This window comes from Leguminivora glycinivorella, chromosome 21 (genome assembly GCF_023078275.1).
Source record: "Leguminivora glycinivorella isolate SPB_JAAS2020 chromosome 21, LegGlyc_1.1, whole genome shotgun sequence".
NCBI classification, from domain to species: Eukaryota; Metazoa; Arthropoda; class Insecta; order Lepidoptera; family Tortricidae; genus Leguminivora; species Leguminivora glycinivorella.
Window position 1 is genome coordinate 10,264,359 of NC_062991.1, and position 19,051 is coordinate 10,283,409.

General features: G+C 38.9%; 1 protein-coding gene across 1 annotated transcript in view; it reads right to left on the reverse strand.

The window, feature by feature from the left end:
• Nucleotides 1–17,593, reverse strand: part of LOC125237327 (endothelin-converting enzyme homolog) — a 47,108-nt gene extending 29,515 nt beyond the window's left edge. Inside the window, exon 1 of the mRNA XM_048144319.1 lies at nt 16,824–17,593. Within this exon, the coding sequence (XP_048000276.1) occupies nt 16,824–17,087 (264 nt within the window). The 5' untranslated portion in view covers nt 17,088–17,593. The remainder of the gene's footprint in view (nt 1–16,823) is intronic.
• Nucleotides 17,594–19,051: the final 1,458 nt, after the last annotated feature.

The following is a 19,051-nucleotide window of genomic DNA, read 5'->3' on the forward strand; positions in this document are numbered from 1 at the left end:
CAATAGTAGATGTGGTTAAAGAATTTTATTAATCTCAAAAGAAATTTACATTTCACTTAATGAGATACATGCATCAAATTAATATATTTATAAATTGCTAGTTTGCACCCGTGGGCGACAATTCTATTTACAAATTTACATTAATATTGTATATGTTAATAAACTTAGTATATATTCCTAAGTATAACGATTATCAATTGTAAAATAATAAAATAAATCACATAGTAGGTAGAAACAAGTTAACATAAAATAATTCATTCAGTAGATCTGTGTAAGATTGTTCTATTTTATTCATAATGTTTGTTTAACTAAGCGTTAAATATTAGCCATTCCACAGGTGGATATCGCATATGAACCTTTAAAAAAACTCGCGACGTATAGTAACAATAGAAAGTGCGAACAAGCGTTCCGTGAAAATGCGAGCCACCCCTGATTAGGCCGCGAACTCGCGGCCGCCCGCATGTACTTGTAGCGCGGCGATGGAATCGCGGAGTGAGCCGCCCCTGGCTAGAGCCACAAAACTAGACCTGGCTAGAGCCACAATAAAAACCTACTTTATCACTCAATAAGTCAGATTAAAGTGTTTAAACGTCAACCGCTTTGACATATCACTTGTCGGCTTGTCGCCCTCTCGAGTTCGTTGTTCGACAATTATGACGTCACAAAACAATTGCTAATGGCCTTCAAACGTCATCGTTGTACTCTGACATTATCGGTCAATGACCCTAACCTAATAGTTTAGGTCATTATTGAATATCTGAGTACGTAAAGTGGAAAATTCTAGGTATGGCTGTGAGTGCTTTTTCTTCCTATTGATTCCAGTATTGTTCTGACATTCAAAATAGTACATTACGATACAAGTGCAAAAAAAAGAAGAACGTTTTCAGTACAGATGGTGATTTTTTTTACGCACTGGTGCGAGAAGTGGTTAATTATATGTATGTCAAGGCGCGCCAATGCGCAAGAGCGATAGAGATAGATGTCTACGAGCGTTTCGTTTCGTGAGCATTTCGTGAGCGTTTGTGCCATTCGGGTACGTACCCTGAAAAACGTAGTACGATACATGTGCGAAAAGGAAATTCATAACTCGTGTCGATTTAAAACGCTCCCTTCGGTAGTGTTTTAATTTATCGCCATTCGTTTCGAACTTCCTTTTTTGGCACTTGCATCGTAATGTAGGTACTATTTTAATCGCATACTTGGATCATCCACATATTACGTCACACACATATTACGTCACACCAAATTTCAGGTTTTTGGACCCCTCCCCCCCTATGTCACGCTTTTTTGTATCCCTTTAACAGGGATTGTCACATTTAGTATGACCCCCCCCCCCCTTACACTGTGACGTAATATATGGATGACGCCTATAGGTAAGTAAATATAATATCGTAGGTGGAATTGCCCAAAATATCCCTATGGATTGAAGTGTATCCGGGCCCCCCAGCAGATATAAGATAGAATAAGATCCACTGGGTCAGTGGCACTGCTAAATGTTTTGAACTGCATTCTTGGCACTGATCCCACCGCGAGCTAGTAAGCTATGAGTTATCGGCTATAAAAACGAACAAAAGATTAAGCACCCCCGTGCAAATAAAAGAGACACGGCGATATTGATAGCTCACCGCTGGGCGAGTAACTATAACGCCGTGTCTTGCGTGGGCGACGGTCCCGCGACCGTCGCCGTCGCGTCTCATCGCATCGTCTACTTCCATATCGATAAGGTTTGATTTCGTATGCGTCGCATCGCCGTCGCGCGACCATCGCGCGACCGTCGCCCACGCAAGCCACGGCGTAAACATCGCCGTGTCTCTTTTATTTACACGGGGATGCTTATCATTTGTTCGTTTTTATAGCCGGTAGCTCATAGCTTACTAGCTCGCGGTGGGACCAGTGCCATAGACACAGGAGTTCAATGAGTTTTTTTTATCGAGCGATAGTCAAAAACGTGGGTTTATATCCTCTCTGAACCTCTGTTGCACAAATGCACATTGACATGTGATCTCTAGATATAGAAATGACAACACAAATTATATCGATTATATCGTCAGACGATAATAATTACAGTCACGTGGATGTCACAGATAACTAGCAATTATGAATAGAATGATAGTTAACTAGAGAGATGATTGTATCGTTATGTCTATTAGGAGATCAACGTAATAATTGTAATAAATAATAAGGAAGAGTACTGTAGTGATTAGAAAGCTAGACTTTCACCACGCTATCTTTGCACAAACTAGAATTAAGAGCCTCCCCAAACACATCGACGCTGAATGTGAAATTTGGCGAAACGTTTCTTGGCGAAATGGCAGGACACCTTTAGTGTTGGGGCTAGCGGGTACGGGACCCGCATTGCACCGGCCCCACTAACCCCGTCGAGGGAGGGATCAAGCGTTTCTGATCCCTCTCTCCCTAACCTGTGCGGATGCCCTGTAACAATTCGGGGCTGCCGGAGGGCGCCATGGTGGACAGAGGAGACCCGATGATCCCATGACGCCCTCGCGAACGGCACAGAGGGCGAAACGCCGGAGTGGGGTTTAGTGGGTAAACCTCTTTCCCTCCCTCTCGACAAGAGAGGGGGCCGAAGGAGGGAGTCCCACACCCCCCCCCTTCAAGGCTTCCCGCGGCTGGGGGGACGGTGCGTAACGCATTCCCCACTCCGACAAAAAAAAAGGACACCTTTTTAGTGTTAGCTAAATAATAACCACGATACAAAATTTAAATTTTGAAAAAAGCCCCGACATAGTGGACTGATTTTCATCGAACATGGCTAAGGACACTCCCTACCAGAGGGCGGAATTGCACATGGCAAAAATCAAACGTCAATAGAATTGGAACGTTAAATTTTATCGACATTTTCAGCTATCGATAAAAACAGTCACCTTTTAAATTTCTGCCTTTATTTGACCTCTGATTAGCTATTCGACCATTTGATTTTGACCTCTTTGACTAGATTAAAAGTTGTATAACATTTGAATACTATTTTTGTCACTAGCAGGGGCGGCTCACTCCGCGATCCTATCGCCGCGCTACAAGTATATCCTGGCGGCCGCGAGTTCGCGGCCTACTCAGGGGTGGCGCACATTCTCACGGAATGCACGTTCGCACTTTCTATTGTTACTTTACGTCGCGAGGTTTTTTAAGCGATGTCCGCGGGTGGAATGGCTAATAATACTTAGTTAAATAGACATATTGAATAAAATAAATACCAAAAGACATTCTTATACAGATCTACTACTGATTAAGTCCCACGGAAAAGTTCAATAAGGATTGTGATGTTAGAACCTTCAACAAAAATATATAAATAAAGCGTATATACCTAGAAAGTACTCAAGACTTGAATATGATAATATAACATTTAATGTGAGTATTAATTCGTTTGGATCCATTGGTAACCCTATCACCGGACGCCCCGCACGTGCGGCTCGTTTCTTTGTAAGAATGTTGTAGGTATTTAAAAAGGCGGCATTTCGGAAACATCAAAGCAGTGGGCCTTCTGTACTTGTACTATTATATATTCTGTGTCACTAGTCCTCTTGCAAAAACGTTTGAAAAAAAATGGTTAATCTAAAACGAAAAACAGTCAACAAATGGATAAAGAAGTATCCTCGTCTTACTTACGATGAAAACAACTCAATATACTGATAATTTCAGTTCAATCGATAGTCGATAAAATTTAACGTTCCAACTCGATTGACGTTTGATTTTTGCCATGAGCAATTCCGCCCTCTGCTCCCGACTAATTCAGATTTTAAACAAAAAAAAACAACGAAATTCGAGAGCTACGATGCCACAGACTGACAGATAAACAGACAGACAAATCAAACTTATAACACCCCATCATTTTTGCGTCGGGGTTTAATTTTAACATATTTTGTGAAAATGGACATGATATTTTATTGTCAACATATTTTGTGGCCTGAAAGTGTATTAAATAAATAGTACTTACGGATTTCATAGATGAAATATTCTCCAATAAAACAAAATAACGTGTCGTCCCAATGCGAACCAGGCACATAATGCGAACTGGATTGAATCCCATACCGACCTAAAGACGTTCTCATAATGACCGGAGTACAATAAACTAACCGGCCACAGGCAAAAATAATTATTGTTGTCTCCAAACTGATTTCTGTGGCCGGATGTTTTTAGTTTCATGTGCTCTTCCTACCCTGAGAATACAAACGCGAATTGATGTTGTACTTATCCATATTGTAAATGGAAAAGAGTGTGTGTCTGTTGGTTTGTCCGTGTTTGACGCCAAAACGAAGCGACGAATTAACGTGATTTTTTTAAGTGGAGATAGTTGAAGGGATGGATAGTGACGTAGGCTACTTTCTGCCTCTTTAAAACCCCCCACTTCCCTAAAATGGGGGCGGGAAGTTTGTATAGAGCATTCCGCATTTAACGCGAACGAAGCCACGGGCAAAAGCTAGTTTTATATAATCGCGGAAGCGCTGGTTGTCTGTAAGAGCGTGCGATTTTCAATCCGGAGGTCGCGGATTCAAACCCTTTTTTTCACGGAGTGTGACTGCAGTTGCGCACACTGTGTGGGACTCGCCGTATAGCTTTCCCTTCTCCTGGTAAGAAGGGGGAAATGGCCCTACCCACTAAACCGCACTCCGGCGTTTCACCCTCTTTTCCGTTCATGAGAGCTAGCGCACTGGGATCGGGGTGTTTATACTAAACTTTAGCACTGCGGCCTCCACAGATTTAAACACGTCTCGTAGGTACCAAGTTTTTCGGAATATTGCATGAAAGCACATTTGCCATCAGTCGCTTTTCGGTGAAGGAAAGCAGGAAAAATCCCATTATTTGTGGTGGAGGCGCGCACAGGTCTCATGAGCAAGGACCCCGCGAAGTACTACGGTCGAGCCTTGCTCTTGTGCATATCTGTCGCCAACAGATTTCCCTTAGTCGCCTTTTTACAACCACGGGATGAGGTGCAGTGGTGCTATTCTTTTCTGGTGCCGTGGCTAAATGGCATACGCGAAACGAAAATGAAACGCCGAGAAAGGTAGTCTGGCTCTGTCCCGCCAATAGAGATATATCAACGAGCGTTTCGTGAGTGTTTATGCCATATATTTGACTACGTCTTACACCTTGATGCTGGCACCACACGGCACATTGGATCTAATTTACCCTTTAAGAGTTGGAATGTCTGGGATTAGTTGCCAAAGCGAACGCCAGGATCAATGCCGGGATAACGCTAAGAAGGAGATTTATTTTACAGTAACAGTATGAAGCTACCTTTACTGCACGAGGCGTCTGAATGGGCAGTAACTATCTAATGGTCGCAGTCCTTTTGTATTGTGTACGGACTAGGTACACAGGCCCAATCTAGCGTACGATCATTGTCACGGGTAGACCTTGGAGTACACAGGGTACATAGTCGAATGCACAAATCTAATAATATATACATACATAGATACATATGGCCTTTTTGCTTTGCAATATTTCCTCGAGAAAAGTTAGAATAGGTCGGTTCTAGGTCGTTCTGCCGAAGTGTCTTTTCTTTACTATAATAGTACACACACTATTTATTAGATTATTACCCATGTGCCGAATCTTCTATGGAAATGATGGTACAGGGGAATCAAGATATCTTTACAGTAAATCCTAGAAAACGTTCTAAATCAGAGTATATTTTTTATAACACTCGAAGACACATTTTTTAATTAAATGGCTTCAGTCCATCTTAATATTCATAATCATAATCATAATCATTTATTAATAATAAAAATGGTCATAAATCAATATAAGTGATTGCCTATATCTAATAGCGACAAAATATTTCGCCAGTATTAAGAGTCATCTTTTCGATATGATATATTAATTAGTGATTTTGGTACGGTAAGTACGACAGTGTACGGTGAGTTGGCACTTGTAAATTGATAGCTAGCACAAGAGACGTGAACTACCGGCCATTGAGGACAAAAAAGAGGCTAAACGCGTTTCATTAATTCTTCATCAGCTTCTCATTACAACATGAGTTTACTGCATAATAAGCTATCGATATTACACTTTTCCCTTCACTAGCTCGGAAACACATGTTTTGTCCTTTAATACCAGCGGGTAAAAACGCATTTTATTATTAAACAACATTTAAAGAGCGTAATTATTCACGACACGAGACCGCTAAGATGGCGCTTGAACCGGAAGTCCGAAGACACATTTAAACGTTACGTCTATCTATAAGTCAGCCTCTCACCAAGTCACCTGTTTGTTTATCCCTATTAAATGTGTGGAGAGACTGGAGCACCGACAAAGCAAAGTGGGCTTAAAGTAGACAATAGGGTTAGAAACAGGACTGAGCAATATCGCCGGGTCATGGTCGCTGAACTAACTTGCTAACAATAAAGATTTCTGCCATTTTCTGTGTGCGGTTTTTATCTGTTTTTTGTACGCTTTTATATAATTTGCCATATTAAGTAGGTATTGGGTGAAATCGTGGAACCTACAGCTTAGCAAAAAAGAGCCGAAATGGTACTATTTTTTTATAAACTTACACTTAACTGGGTGCGTAGCCGAATGGCACAAACGCTCACGAAACGCTAGTAGATAATCTATCTCTATCGCTCTTGCGTATAGGCGCGACAGAGCCAGACTATCTTTCGCGGTGTTTCGTTTTCGTTTCGTGTCGTAGAAATGCCATTAGGTTACGGGGCCTGCATGTAATGTACTGATAAACTACGTCAGAGTTTCAGTAGCCTTATTCCAATGTCGCTTGCACAAATCGGATATAAATAGACAAAAGGCCGCATTACATTGTAAATGTAATGAATACATTGTTATGTCGTCGACCCATTGACGACAACATAGCTAGCTGGTACTGTAGTCCTACCACGAATTTGACACTAACATGTTCGTTGGAACATTTATGGAAACTTCTCATATATTTTGTATAGGAATATGAATTTTTCATTTTCGGGAAACGTAACGTAAAGTCACTTAGGGGTCAGTCTTCTGTGACTACGGCCAGTGCAAGATAACCGAACCGTCGTCGAAATTTCTGACACGGAAAAAAGTAAAGAAAAAGTTAATTTATCGCGCTAAACTTTTCATAAAACAGGCCATACTAACTGAAAACAAAAAAAAACTAAATGAAATTTCATCCGTTCACTACGAGGGACTCTGAACAAACAGACTACCATGAATTTTTTGCGTCGGGGGTTAAAAAGTAAACGCGGACTCACAGTTTAGGAATGAAGTTTGCAAAATCTGAACTACGAAGTGAACGTCATTCGATTGCATCTTTTACTTTCAAACCCATGAACAGTTCTTTACTTACCCCATGACATTTTCACGCTATCAAGTAACGTATTCCAAAACGCCTAAGCTTTACTCATATCATAGTAGAAGCTCGAATCTCCGTCAGTTACGATTTGCCGCCAAATGCACTCAACTGATTAACTGCCGCCAGATGGAGCCATCTTGTTTACGATACGAGCTCAATGCCCGATTGATTCCTCCCGGGGGCCTAGCCAAGACGACGAACGAACTAAAACGAAACGAATATAACCATATGCTACCATCTTGTTTAAACGAAATCAATAGCCGATTCATCGGAGGCTCCTGATGTTTCATGGCATGGCGAATCTTATACTCACATGTTACACATATAATCACTCACGCCCGTATTCCCAAACGAGATGTGCCGCACACATGAATCTGCCCAAGTTTCAGTACCGCACTTAGTAATTAATGGCTTTATAGAACTTTTTTTTTATACCACGTCGGTGGCAAACAGGTATACGGCCCGCCTGATGGAAAGCGGTCACCGTAACCTATGGACGCCTGCAACTCAAGGGGTGTCACATGCGCTTTGCCGACCCATTAGAAACTTGTACACTCCTTTTTTGAAGAACTTCATACTGTAGTTGTAGTTCATCGGCGGCGGCCTCGACAGGGAGCTCATTCCACAGCCGGAGCGTTCGTGGGAGGAAATTCCTCTGAAACCGCACGGTGCGCGGTAGAAATAGTTACTTATTTGTTATACAAGGGTGCAAAGATGTATTTTACCGTCGAGTTTGGAATTGAAAAACGAGCAAGTGAAAGGATTCTATAGTTACGACCGGTCTGGCGCAGTCGGTAGTGACCCTGCCTGCTGCGCCGCGGTCCCGGGTTCGAATCCCGGTAAGGGCATTTATTTGTGTGATGAGCACAGATATTTGTTCCTGAGTCATGGATGTTTTCTATGTATATAAGTATTTATATATTATATATATCGTTGTCTGAGTACCCACAACACAAGCCTTCTTGAGCTTACCGTGGGCCTCAGTCAATCTGTGTAAGAATGTCCTATAATATTTAATATTTATTTATTTATTTATTATTTATTTATTTATAGTTGAACCTAGAGCGAAGCGATTCGTTCGAGAATAGAATCCTGAACTTGGCGAGTTTTTAAAACACACGAGAAGTAAAATACACTTGTACCCGTGTGTAACAAACTTTTCCCCTCACTATAGCGAGGAAAGTACGAAGCAAAAAATGCGTTTATCACTGCTTCCAGTAGTTCCACAGGTGGTAAATCATCTTCATCACTAGATTCACCCACTTTTATCAATTTTATGCAGAAAATTTGACAATATTAATTATTAAATTACTTTATCCACTAGTGGATAAAATGCACTTTTAACAATATTGTGATAATTGTGATAGCTTGCGAGACTAGACTAATGTACATATGATAATGTCTAATAAACTTTTCACCGACTTCAATTGGTCTGATAATCCTGATTTAATGTTTAGGTACTACTCGTCATCGCTCTGTCTCTGTCAAATAATGTTTGCGAGAATGGGACGCATCGCCGACTATTCGTTTTATTGCATTTCGATACAATCCATACTAATATTATAAATGGAAAAGTGTATGTGTCTGTTTGTTTGTCCTTCTTTTACGGCAAAACGGAGCGACGTATTGACGTGATTTTTTTAAGTGGAGAAATTTGAAGAGATGGAGAGTGACATAAGCTACTTTTTGTCTCTTTCTAACGCGAGCGAAGCCGCGGGCAAAAGCTAGTTATAAATAAACTTAGGGGCTTTACATTATTCAATTGTACTTTATTGACAATTAAAACGAAAATAGCTTCTACTATATATGTTATGGACCAAGTAATAAATCGGGTATAATGAATTTAAATACATCCCGGGCATGTATTTTAATGCCCATTGTGACGGGCAGTTTGATAATAACTGTTCAAATAATTTTATTGCCCGGGCATTATACATTATGCCCATCCTACTTTATTGACAATTAAAATAAAACCGGATAGCTTCTATTACCTATATACAAATCAATGTACAAATACACTACAATATAAATTAACAATTTCAATATAAGCTAAAAATACCATTTGTTATAATAAAACTAACTTAATAACTATTAACTTTACATTAGTTATTTTATTGTTCTTGGCAACATCAGCTAATAAATTTCATTTTATTAAGATTCACACTTCTACTACGTCTCAAGAACTTTGACTTAATGTAATTTGTTGCGCTAGATTGAAATTTAACTACAAAATGACATGTTTTACGACCCCTATGTCGTAAATTTTAAACTGTAGGGTACTTACAATTTAATATGCGTGAGATAGCTTTACTGAGATTTGTACCTATATGGTATTACTACACTGAACCTTACTTAACAAATTTGATATAGGTACCGAAAGCGAGGTAGATAAAAATGTAAAAAGATATAATGACTTACCTACACACTAAAATATCACTTTAAAGTGTGTTGTCCGTGAATTGCTGACCAACTTATTAGTCAATGCTGAGGAGGCACACTGACATTTTATTCCGCCAGGCGGCACCCGTGCAAGTGTCCAGAGGCATGTCACTGTCATCATACGTGTGAGAGAGAGAAAATATCTTCTCGCTCTTACGTATGAAATTCTTTATCTGTGCAATGGACTAATAGGTTGGCGCCATCTGTCATAACCTTTGAGTGTGCCTCCTCATTGGTACCTACCGATTATCTCGAAGAAAGTTTCTTCTGCTCTAAACGGCAGCTCCGAAATTTGAACCAGAGATTCATAGTCGAATCGTGGTCAATTCTCTGGGTGTTTCTAACCTAATCTTCTTCTTGATGTAACTTTTGGAGTCGGGCCTTCTTTCGGGTTTAACGCCGGGCCGATTTATACCGAGTTGTCAACAACGGGATAGAATAGAACTCAAAACCTAGACCTTTAATAAGGGATATGCGAGATATGTTGTCAAAGCGGACCCCAGGCTCCCATGAGCAATGGCAAATGCCGGGATAACGCAAGGAGGATGATGATGCGAGATATGTCGGCAATCGATTTCCGCGATACATTTCTCTATCGGATAATAAACATATAGATTACTTTACATCCATTCCCAAATTGGACACAGATAACCTAATTCAATGCAATGGTCCCATAAATACGAACACATGTCAGAATTATAGTTCCATTAAAGGCGAGATTGCACTCAAGAGTTGAAACTTGTGAAGTGGAATCTTGCCGACTGAACCGAATGCAATAAGCAAACTTCCTCTGAGAAATAAACTTCTATCTTATTGCAGAAGCAATTCTACGAGAAATTGCTTTTACTGGCCTCGGGGTTAGGTATTTTACGGGCACAAATTTTACGATATCAAATAAGTTTGCCAAATTGGATATTAAACCCATAATTTGGCAGAAAACACCAGAATCATCACCAGGGCCCGTAACTTTCATGCCGATGACATCAATTTGACGTCACGTTGCTGATTCAAATAGTTTTATTGTAATAATTAATTATTATTCATTAATCAATTTAATTATGTACAAATAACTTCAAAAGAAAGTTATTCATACGTGGAATAATTAATACCTACTTGATACGTGAAACGAAAAGGAAACAATTTGTTTTGTTTTAATAATTTATTGAAATATGGTACCTAACAAAACTATTTAATAAAATGTATGTATGAAAAATAAACAAATAATTTAATTTACTTTTCACGTATCAAGTATTAATTATTTCACTTATGAATAGATTAGTTTTAAAGTCATGATTAAAATGATTGATGAATAATGATTAATTATTAAATAAAACTCTTGAATCATCCTATATGCAACGTGACGTCAAATTTATGTCATCGGCATGAAAGTTACGGGCCCTGATCATCACTAATCTATTGATGATTTAAAAAAAAATACAAAAGAGGGTCAAAGATTGTGTACCTGCAATGAAATTAAGGGTCAAATTACAATTGAAAACTGAGTAAAGGTGAGATTAAACCATGCCGAATTATCAAGAACTACCAAAAGAAAATAAACAAGTTTTTGAAACAAATCTAGTAACTAGAAAACATCACAAAATAATCTAGAACCATTAATACGAGATCATTCTGAAACATGATCTGAACGCATATGTTGATGTACTTTAGGATCGTACGCGATTGTTGCTAAGCAACGAGTTATTTAACAGCTGAAGTAGATGTTGGTATATGATATACTAGCTTTTGCCCGCGGCTTCGCTCGCGTTAGAAAGAGACAAAAAGTAGCCCATGTCACTCTCCATCCCTTCAACTATCTCCACTTAAAAAATCACGTCAATTCGTCGCTCCGTTTTGCCGTGAAAGACGGACAAACAAACAGACACACACTTTCCAATTTATAATATTAGTATGGATTCTTCTCGGCTCGAACCAATGAGTTTTTCACTGGTTTTTCGAAACTTACTTATGTGCCAAATGTCATTTCATATTTGCCAGTCGCTTTTCGGCGAATGGAAATATCGGCATCGTGAGGAAACCGGACTTCCAATAATAGTCAGGGACCAATCGACCTCTTTTCCAAAAAGTCGTCGACATCTCTTCTAAATACCTAAAACAGGTATGGATGTGTTCCTCGTTCTCTCCAGATTACGAAGACCTGTTTTAGTTTAAGGTGAGGAGGGACGGGTCATGAAAAAGGCCTTGTTAATACCCTTCGGGTTGGAAGGTCAGATGGGATTAGTCTCTTTCTCATGAGTCGTGGCGAATGCCGGGATAACGCAGGGATGATGAGGATATCGTTCTTTTGTATTGGTGCGATATAAATATGGTGCGGGAAAATGAAGGCTGGGGGACAAATTCAACTAATCGAATATGTATTTTCAACCTTTTAAACCATTAACAGTGCCATATGTGTGGTAACATATTCGTGCATATTCAGTGGACAGATGTGCCACTAACATAGGTTTTTATTTCTTTCCCATCACGGAACAATAGGTTTTTTATTATTATTATTTGAAATTGCCCCACAGTCGAAATTGGCCCATGTGCACCTTATACATATTTAGAAATTACGGTTTTCACCATATTGATAAGTCTTAGTATAAACTCACGACCCTTTTAAATAGGTCTAACTTGTGGGAATGAAAGGTTCATTGTCCAACGAGTGTGTATCTATGTATGTCCCAATGAACTTTAACTAAATAATGCCCTCTTGAAGATTAAACTGGGCGGAGAGAAAATGGCGGCCGAAGATTGTTTAGTTCGTAACGGTTAGGGTCACTCCTAAAATAGCCGGCCTGTTACGGATAAGGGCTTATCATGCGAATTGTCTTTAACTATTAGCTCCTTAATTTCCAAGTTTTCTATTAGGTACATACATACATATAATATTAATGAGAAAGTGTGTGTGTCTGTTTGTTTGTCCGTCTTTCACTGCAAAACGGAGCGTCGAATTGACTATAGTTGAAGGGATTGAGAGTGATATAGACTACGTTTTATCTCTTTCTAACCCCTCACACTTCCCTTAAATGGGGGGTTGAAGTTTGTTTAACAGTTAACCCCTTTTGACACAGGTAAAAATAGCTTACATATCTGGTAAATGTTATTTACATGTCGCAGTTTCCCCAGTCGATTTTCATGACATTTTGAGAAGCCGAAGCCAATGAACCCATGCATTTACTTGCTTAGTTTAAATCTATGTATCGAAAATATGTATATGTATGTACTATACATAGAATGTATGTGTTCAAAAGAGAATATAAAGAATTACCTAACATTTATTATAACGTAGGTATATTTTCGGTTTCAATCAATTGCAAAACGTCCAAATAATCTCCTTAATTTTCCTTTAGGTATCTTCAGTAGCTTTTCGTTTTTCTCCACTATCTGTAGTAGTCTATATGCAAACATACCATATTATGTAGATATATAATATATAACTATATGTCCTGATCACAGGTCCTGATACTTGTAAAGGTCACGCGCTATTGTTTTACACGTCTGTAGATAGCTTGACCTAGAATTGTACATTGTATACTGGATCAAGTTCAAGGTCACAAACCGGTGTTTAACTTTGCCTCTATAAGAATACAAGCTTTTGCCCGCGGCTTCCCTCGCGTTAGAAAGAGTCAAGAAGTAGCCTATGTCACTCTCCATCCCTTCAACTATCTCCACCTCAAAAATCACGTAAATTCGTCTCTCCATACGAAAGACGGACAAACAATCAGACACACACACTTTCCCATTTATAATACTAGTATGGATTTATAATATTAGTATGGAGTAGTATGGATTACATAATTAAATAATTACAGTGATTTTGAGATATTTTCTACTCATAACTATATTATTCTATACCTACCATTAAGGGTATCTACAGGCTAATTTTCAAATGTTAAAATCTATTATAAGTTCGAGATAACATATAAGTAGGTATCTCCAAAAGTTAGACGGTTATCCAACGTTTCAAACGAGCTAGAGATTTTTTAGAATAGGTAGCGTGCGTTTGGTCACGATCCTAAGCTTAAAGTAACGATCTGAGACGAGAAAATAATCATTATCATCCTAACAGGACCGTGACATCATGATAATATACTTATCCGCAAACCTGGGGGACTAGCCAACATTTCATTTCATTTTTACTGATGTATCATTCCGGTACATCATCATCCTTGCGTTATCCCGGCATTTGCCACGGCTCATGAGAGCCTGGGGTCCGCTTTGACAACTAATCCCAAGATTTGGCGTGGGCACTAGTTTTTACGATAGCGACTGCCATCTGACCTTCCAACCCGAAGGGTAAACTAGACCTTATTGGAATTAGTCCGGTTTCCTCACGATGTTTTCCTTCACCGAAAAGGAACTGGCAAATAACAAACGACATTTCGCACATAAATTCCGAAAAACTCATTGGTGCAAGCCGGGGTTCGAACCCGCGACCTCCGAAACGAAAGTCGCACGTACTTACCGCTAGGCTTCAGGAAGTAATAGGACATTATTATTGACATGACCACAAATTGCAAACACCACCACAGAATATAATAATAGTACAAGTACAGAAGGCTCACTCCTTTGATATTCACACAATGCCGCCATTCTAAATTCTTACCTACATTAACAAACGGACCGCACGCGAGCAGCCGACATTGAATTCTATTGCGCCGCGCGAAGGTCGTCTCCACGTCTCCGGCATGTACTTGTAGCGCGGCGGTAGAATTGCGGAGTGAGCCGCTCCTGACACCACGCAGAAAGAGCGTGTTGCACTTGCAACTCTAGTGCAGTTGTAGCAGGGGCGGCTCACTCCGCGATCCTTTCGCCGCGCTACAAGTACATGCCGGCGGCCGCGAGTTCGCGGCCCATTCAGTGGTGACGACCTTCGCGCGGCGCAATAGAATTCAATGTCGTCTGCACGCGTGCGGTCCGTTTGTTAATGTAGGTAAGAATTTAGAATGGCGGCGTTTTGTGAACATCAAAGGAGTGAGCCTTCTGTACTTGTACTATTATATGTTCTGTGGTTGTAGCTGCATGGATGCATTTAGTTTTCAATTATGTCCGCCCTGAAACGCTCTGAGCTGAACAATTATCGTTTGTTTGTGTGTATAAATGTATGTATAACACAGAAGCGACACACATATACATACAATGTATATGTGTGTCGCTTAACTGCTGTAACTAGTTATAGATACTATATATAAATATATATTTATTTACTATATATATTGTTATATATTCTTTATATTTGATGTACCTTTTATTCCAATTTTATTTTATTATTTTTTGTTTTAGTCTCTTTTATATTTTTATGGGCTTTCCTATAAACTGTTGTACTAAGTGCTATATTTGTCTACCATTCTTCATCACATTTCACCTACTCAAAGGTTAGCTGGAAGAAATCCCTTAAAGGGATAAGTTCGCCTTTGTACTGTCTATCCTGTGTCATATTTGTGTTTTGTGTTTTGTACAATAAAGAGTTTATACATACATACATACATACAATGAGTAATTTTAATATGTATCTCTATTATCTTAGCGTTTAGCCTGACGTCCTCAAGTTAGATTTACTTGGTAGAGTATTAACCAAGATCGATTTAATACTGGACTGACAAAACCCATACAAAATAGCGTACCCCTGAAATGTATGGGCCTTTTAGGTTTAAAACTAGATGGCGCTGTTTTGCAGCCTGAAAGGCCAAAATCATATTTTCCCCAAATATGTTTGCGTGTTTTTATTTTTTAACCCCCGACGCAAAAACGAAGGGGTGTTATAAGTTTGACGTGTCTGTCTGTGTGTATGTCTGTCTGTCTGTCTGTCTGTCTGTCTGTCTGTTTGTCTGTCTGTCTGTGTGTGTGTCTGTCTGTGGCATCGTAGCTCTCGAACGGATAAACCGATTTTGATTTAGTTTTTTTTGTCTGAAAGCTGAGTTAGTCGGGAGTGTTCTTAGTCATGTTTCATGAAAATCGGTCCACTAGGTCGCGGTCGGGGGTTTTTTCAAAATTTTAATTTTGTGGTTATTATAAGAACAAATGACATATTACCTTATAATCATGACATCACTTTGACATGACATGACACATTTTGAAAAAAAAAAAATTGTAGGCATCGTTGGTGTAGTTATGATAGTATTTAATAGGTGGCGCTAAAAAATCGAGGTACGATTCTTTACTCGTATAAGAAAAAATAAAAATAAATTAAAATAGTATTTGTAAATGGAACTACTTATATATATAAATAACCCTTTTTTAGTCAAATACCCCTATGTAATACTGTATTTAAATTTATCAACGATTGGCAAAATAAATATAGTCTAGGTACTGATTCTAATGAACGCTGAAAGACTTGACATCATACGATTCAAAAATTTAAACATTTTGCAAGAGGTGACGACTGAAATCTCATATATAATAGTACATTACGATACAAGTGCGTAAAAAAAGGAAGTTCGAAACGAGTGGCGATAAATTAAAACACGACCGAAGGGAGTGTTTTAAATCGACACGAGTTACGAATTTCCTTTTTGCACGTGTATCGTACGACGTTTTTCAGTACAGATGAGCTTCCGAAGTTTCGACCTGTTATATAATGAACCACTTCTCGCACTAGTGCGTAAAAAAAACACCATCTGTACTGAAAACGTTATTTTATTAATCACGGACGCAATATTTATTAACTTGAATTTCCGCGCAATTTAACGTCTAATTCAATTAAAACGTATCAGTTATGGGTAATTTGAGAGATCATCATTATCATTAGATAAATTTCTTATCCCAAATTTTCAATTCTGTGGGTCTAGTGAAAAAGGGTATAACTCAAATTGACTCGGTGAAAAAGGTCACAAGTCCGAGGTGGGACTTGTGCCCTTTTTCACCGAGTCAATTTGAGTTATACGTTATACCCTTTTTCACTAGACCCACAGAATTCACTCGTGAGGATCGAGATTTCACGAACGGGTTATTCTAAATTTAAACAAGAAGCTTACCTTCTAATGAACACAAGTTAAATTATAATCTATTGAAAATATTTCAACTCACTCAAGTGAGGATCGAGATTTCACGAACGGGTTATTCTAAATTTAAACAAGAAGCTTACCTTTCCAAATCTCTCATTGGTCTCTGGCTTCGGCGCTGTATCAAACAGATTCAGCCTCGAACTTTGAAAGAAGTCCGCACTAGAATTCGTCCTTGAGAACAGTTCTGAAGTTGAGCTTTCTCTAGTAAGCGAGGGTCGGGGTTTCACGAAGGGGTTGTTCCGAGCCCTGGCCTGTTGTTTTATCCAGTTGAATTTGTTGTTGGTAGTGCTTGGGGAATCGGGAGAGTCCGTGGTATCGGAGGAACTTTCTTGGACGTCTGTCATGGTGCTTGTGGAGACACTTTCACTGAGTTTTATATCTAATCTGTTTTAAAGTCTTTTTATAAGATATAGGAAGTTTTTATGAAGTCTGATCCATTTCAGTATTTGGCACTAGTGTTTATGTAGCTTTGCTGGCATTTCAATGGAATTTCTCAGAGATACTAAGACTTTTCAGATTTATAATTGCAGATTTTTGAAGTTGAATTTAGGGACGCCTAATTCAATGCAATGTTTTACAGGATATTTTTATACTTTTACACACATTTTTGACACATTTGAAATACGATTATTTACATTTTCAATAAGTTTATCACTGTTCCTTAATAGCTTTCAATCCGTCATTTATTTATATACACTATATTTGAACTCCACAAACTTAACACTATTAATTTTAAGAAAACCGGCTAATATCTTCCGATATCACTGTAAACAGCACCAACACCGGCAAGGTCATATATTGACGTACGTAAAAACATACGTACATTTAAATATATGTTAATGTGCGCGTGCGCGCGCGACGGACAGATATATACTGCGCGCGCGATCCGCGCAGCGCGAAGATATAGTACCTATGGACGTTTGCGTTTCGTATACAGTTTGATTTGCGAGATAACGTGTGTAAACAAATAGTAAATTATTAAATTATGGGATGGATGGAGATTGCGGAAATGTGGACGGATTTAGTTTTTATTATTTATGTTTATATGTATTAAAATGTATAAGGTATAGCGGGGCAAATCTCGACTGGGGGGCAATTGTAACTAACTAACTATGATGTTTCTACATGTATCCTCTGAACACGCCTACCATATATAACCAGTGGACACTCTATTTAATAATGCAAACATTGTAAAACATGGAAAAAATGGACCAATTACATTTGGCCCTCAGTCGAGATTTGCCCCGCTGTACCTTATGTGCTGTTTAAAGTATCACATGAATAATTGTATTTATCTGTGTTTATTAAAAAAAAAACATAATTCGCTTGCCCTTATCCCAGTCAGTTGTGGTCGGCGCAGAATGTCTTATATCTTTTCCCTTTCATACGTCTCTACCAACTCATCGTAAATAGGCATCCGTTTCATATCATATCTAGTTTGTAAGTCCTACTAATAACATATGTGTCTATGGTTACACGAAATAAATATATTCATTCATTCATTAATTCATATCTCAATAATTTCACACAGTCCATCCTCCTTTAATAAAAATGTATACAAGTGCTGTTAAAGCATCACATTCATTAAACTTTTGTTAATTTTTCGATCATCTCCATGGATAGTCTAGGTAAGCGGCTGGTCCATACAAGCCGATTCCCACCGGCTTGCCTAAAATTGATTACTAGTAAAGTACCTAATGTTTAGGTAGGTTTCTTTTTGCTCAGTGTTGTCTAGCAGAAATTTTCACCAGCCGCCACTGTTAGGTATGCCAACATATGGCAAAATTTGGCTGATGCAGCGAGTGTATTGTACACAGAACTAAATCAAGATTAGAAGAAAATTTAGTTCTGTGGTATTGTTGTTGGTAGGTTGCTATGAAACCGTTGTTATTGTAATGTCTGTACAATCAACCGTCATTCATCTGGTTTTGTGAATCAAATATATTCCTTGATAATCCACTGGGCCCATAACTGGCCCGAATCTGATAGCTTGGGAATGCAGGAAGCAGACTTGCGTCTCGGTTTCCTCAACGGAATCGGAATTTGTCGCATTATCTGAAGCATCCAAGGAAGCTGTATACCTCCAGAGGTTAGTGAGTCACGTAATCAATAGAGGGAGCTCTGAGAAAGTCAAGTTGTTTGTAGACAACCAGAGCGCTATGGCGTTGGCGAACAATCCCGTTTTTCACCGACGCACTAAACATGTGGATATTAGATTCCACTACGTGCGTCACTGCGTCAATGAGGGGTTGATTCAGTTGGAGTACATTCCTACTGAAGATAACTTGGCTGATGTCTTAACCAAGCC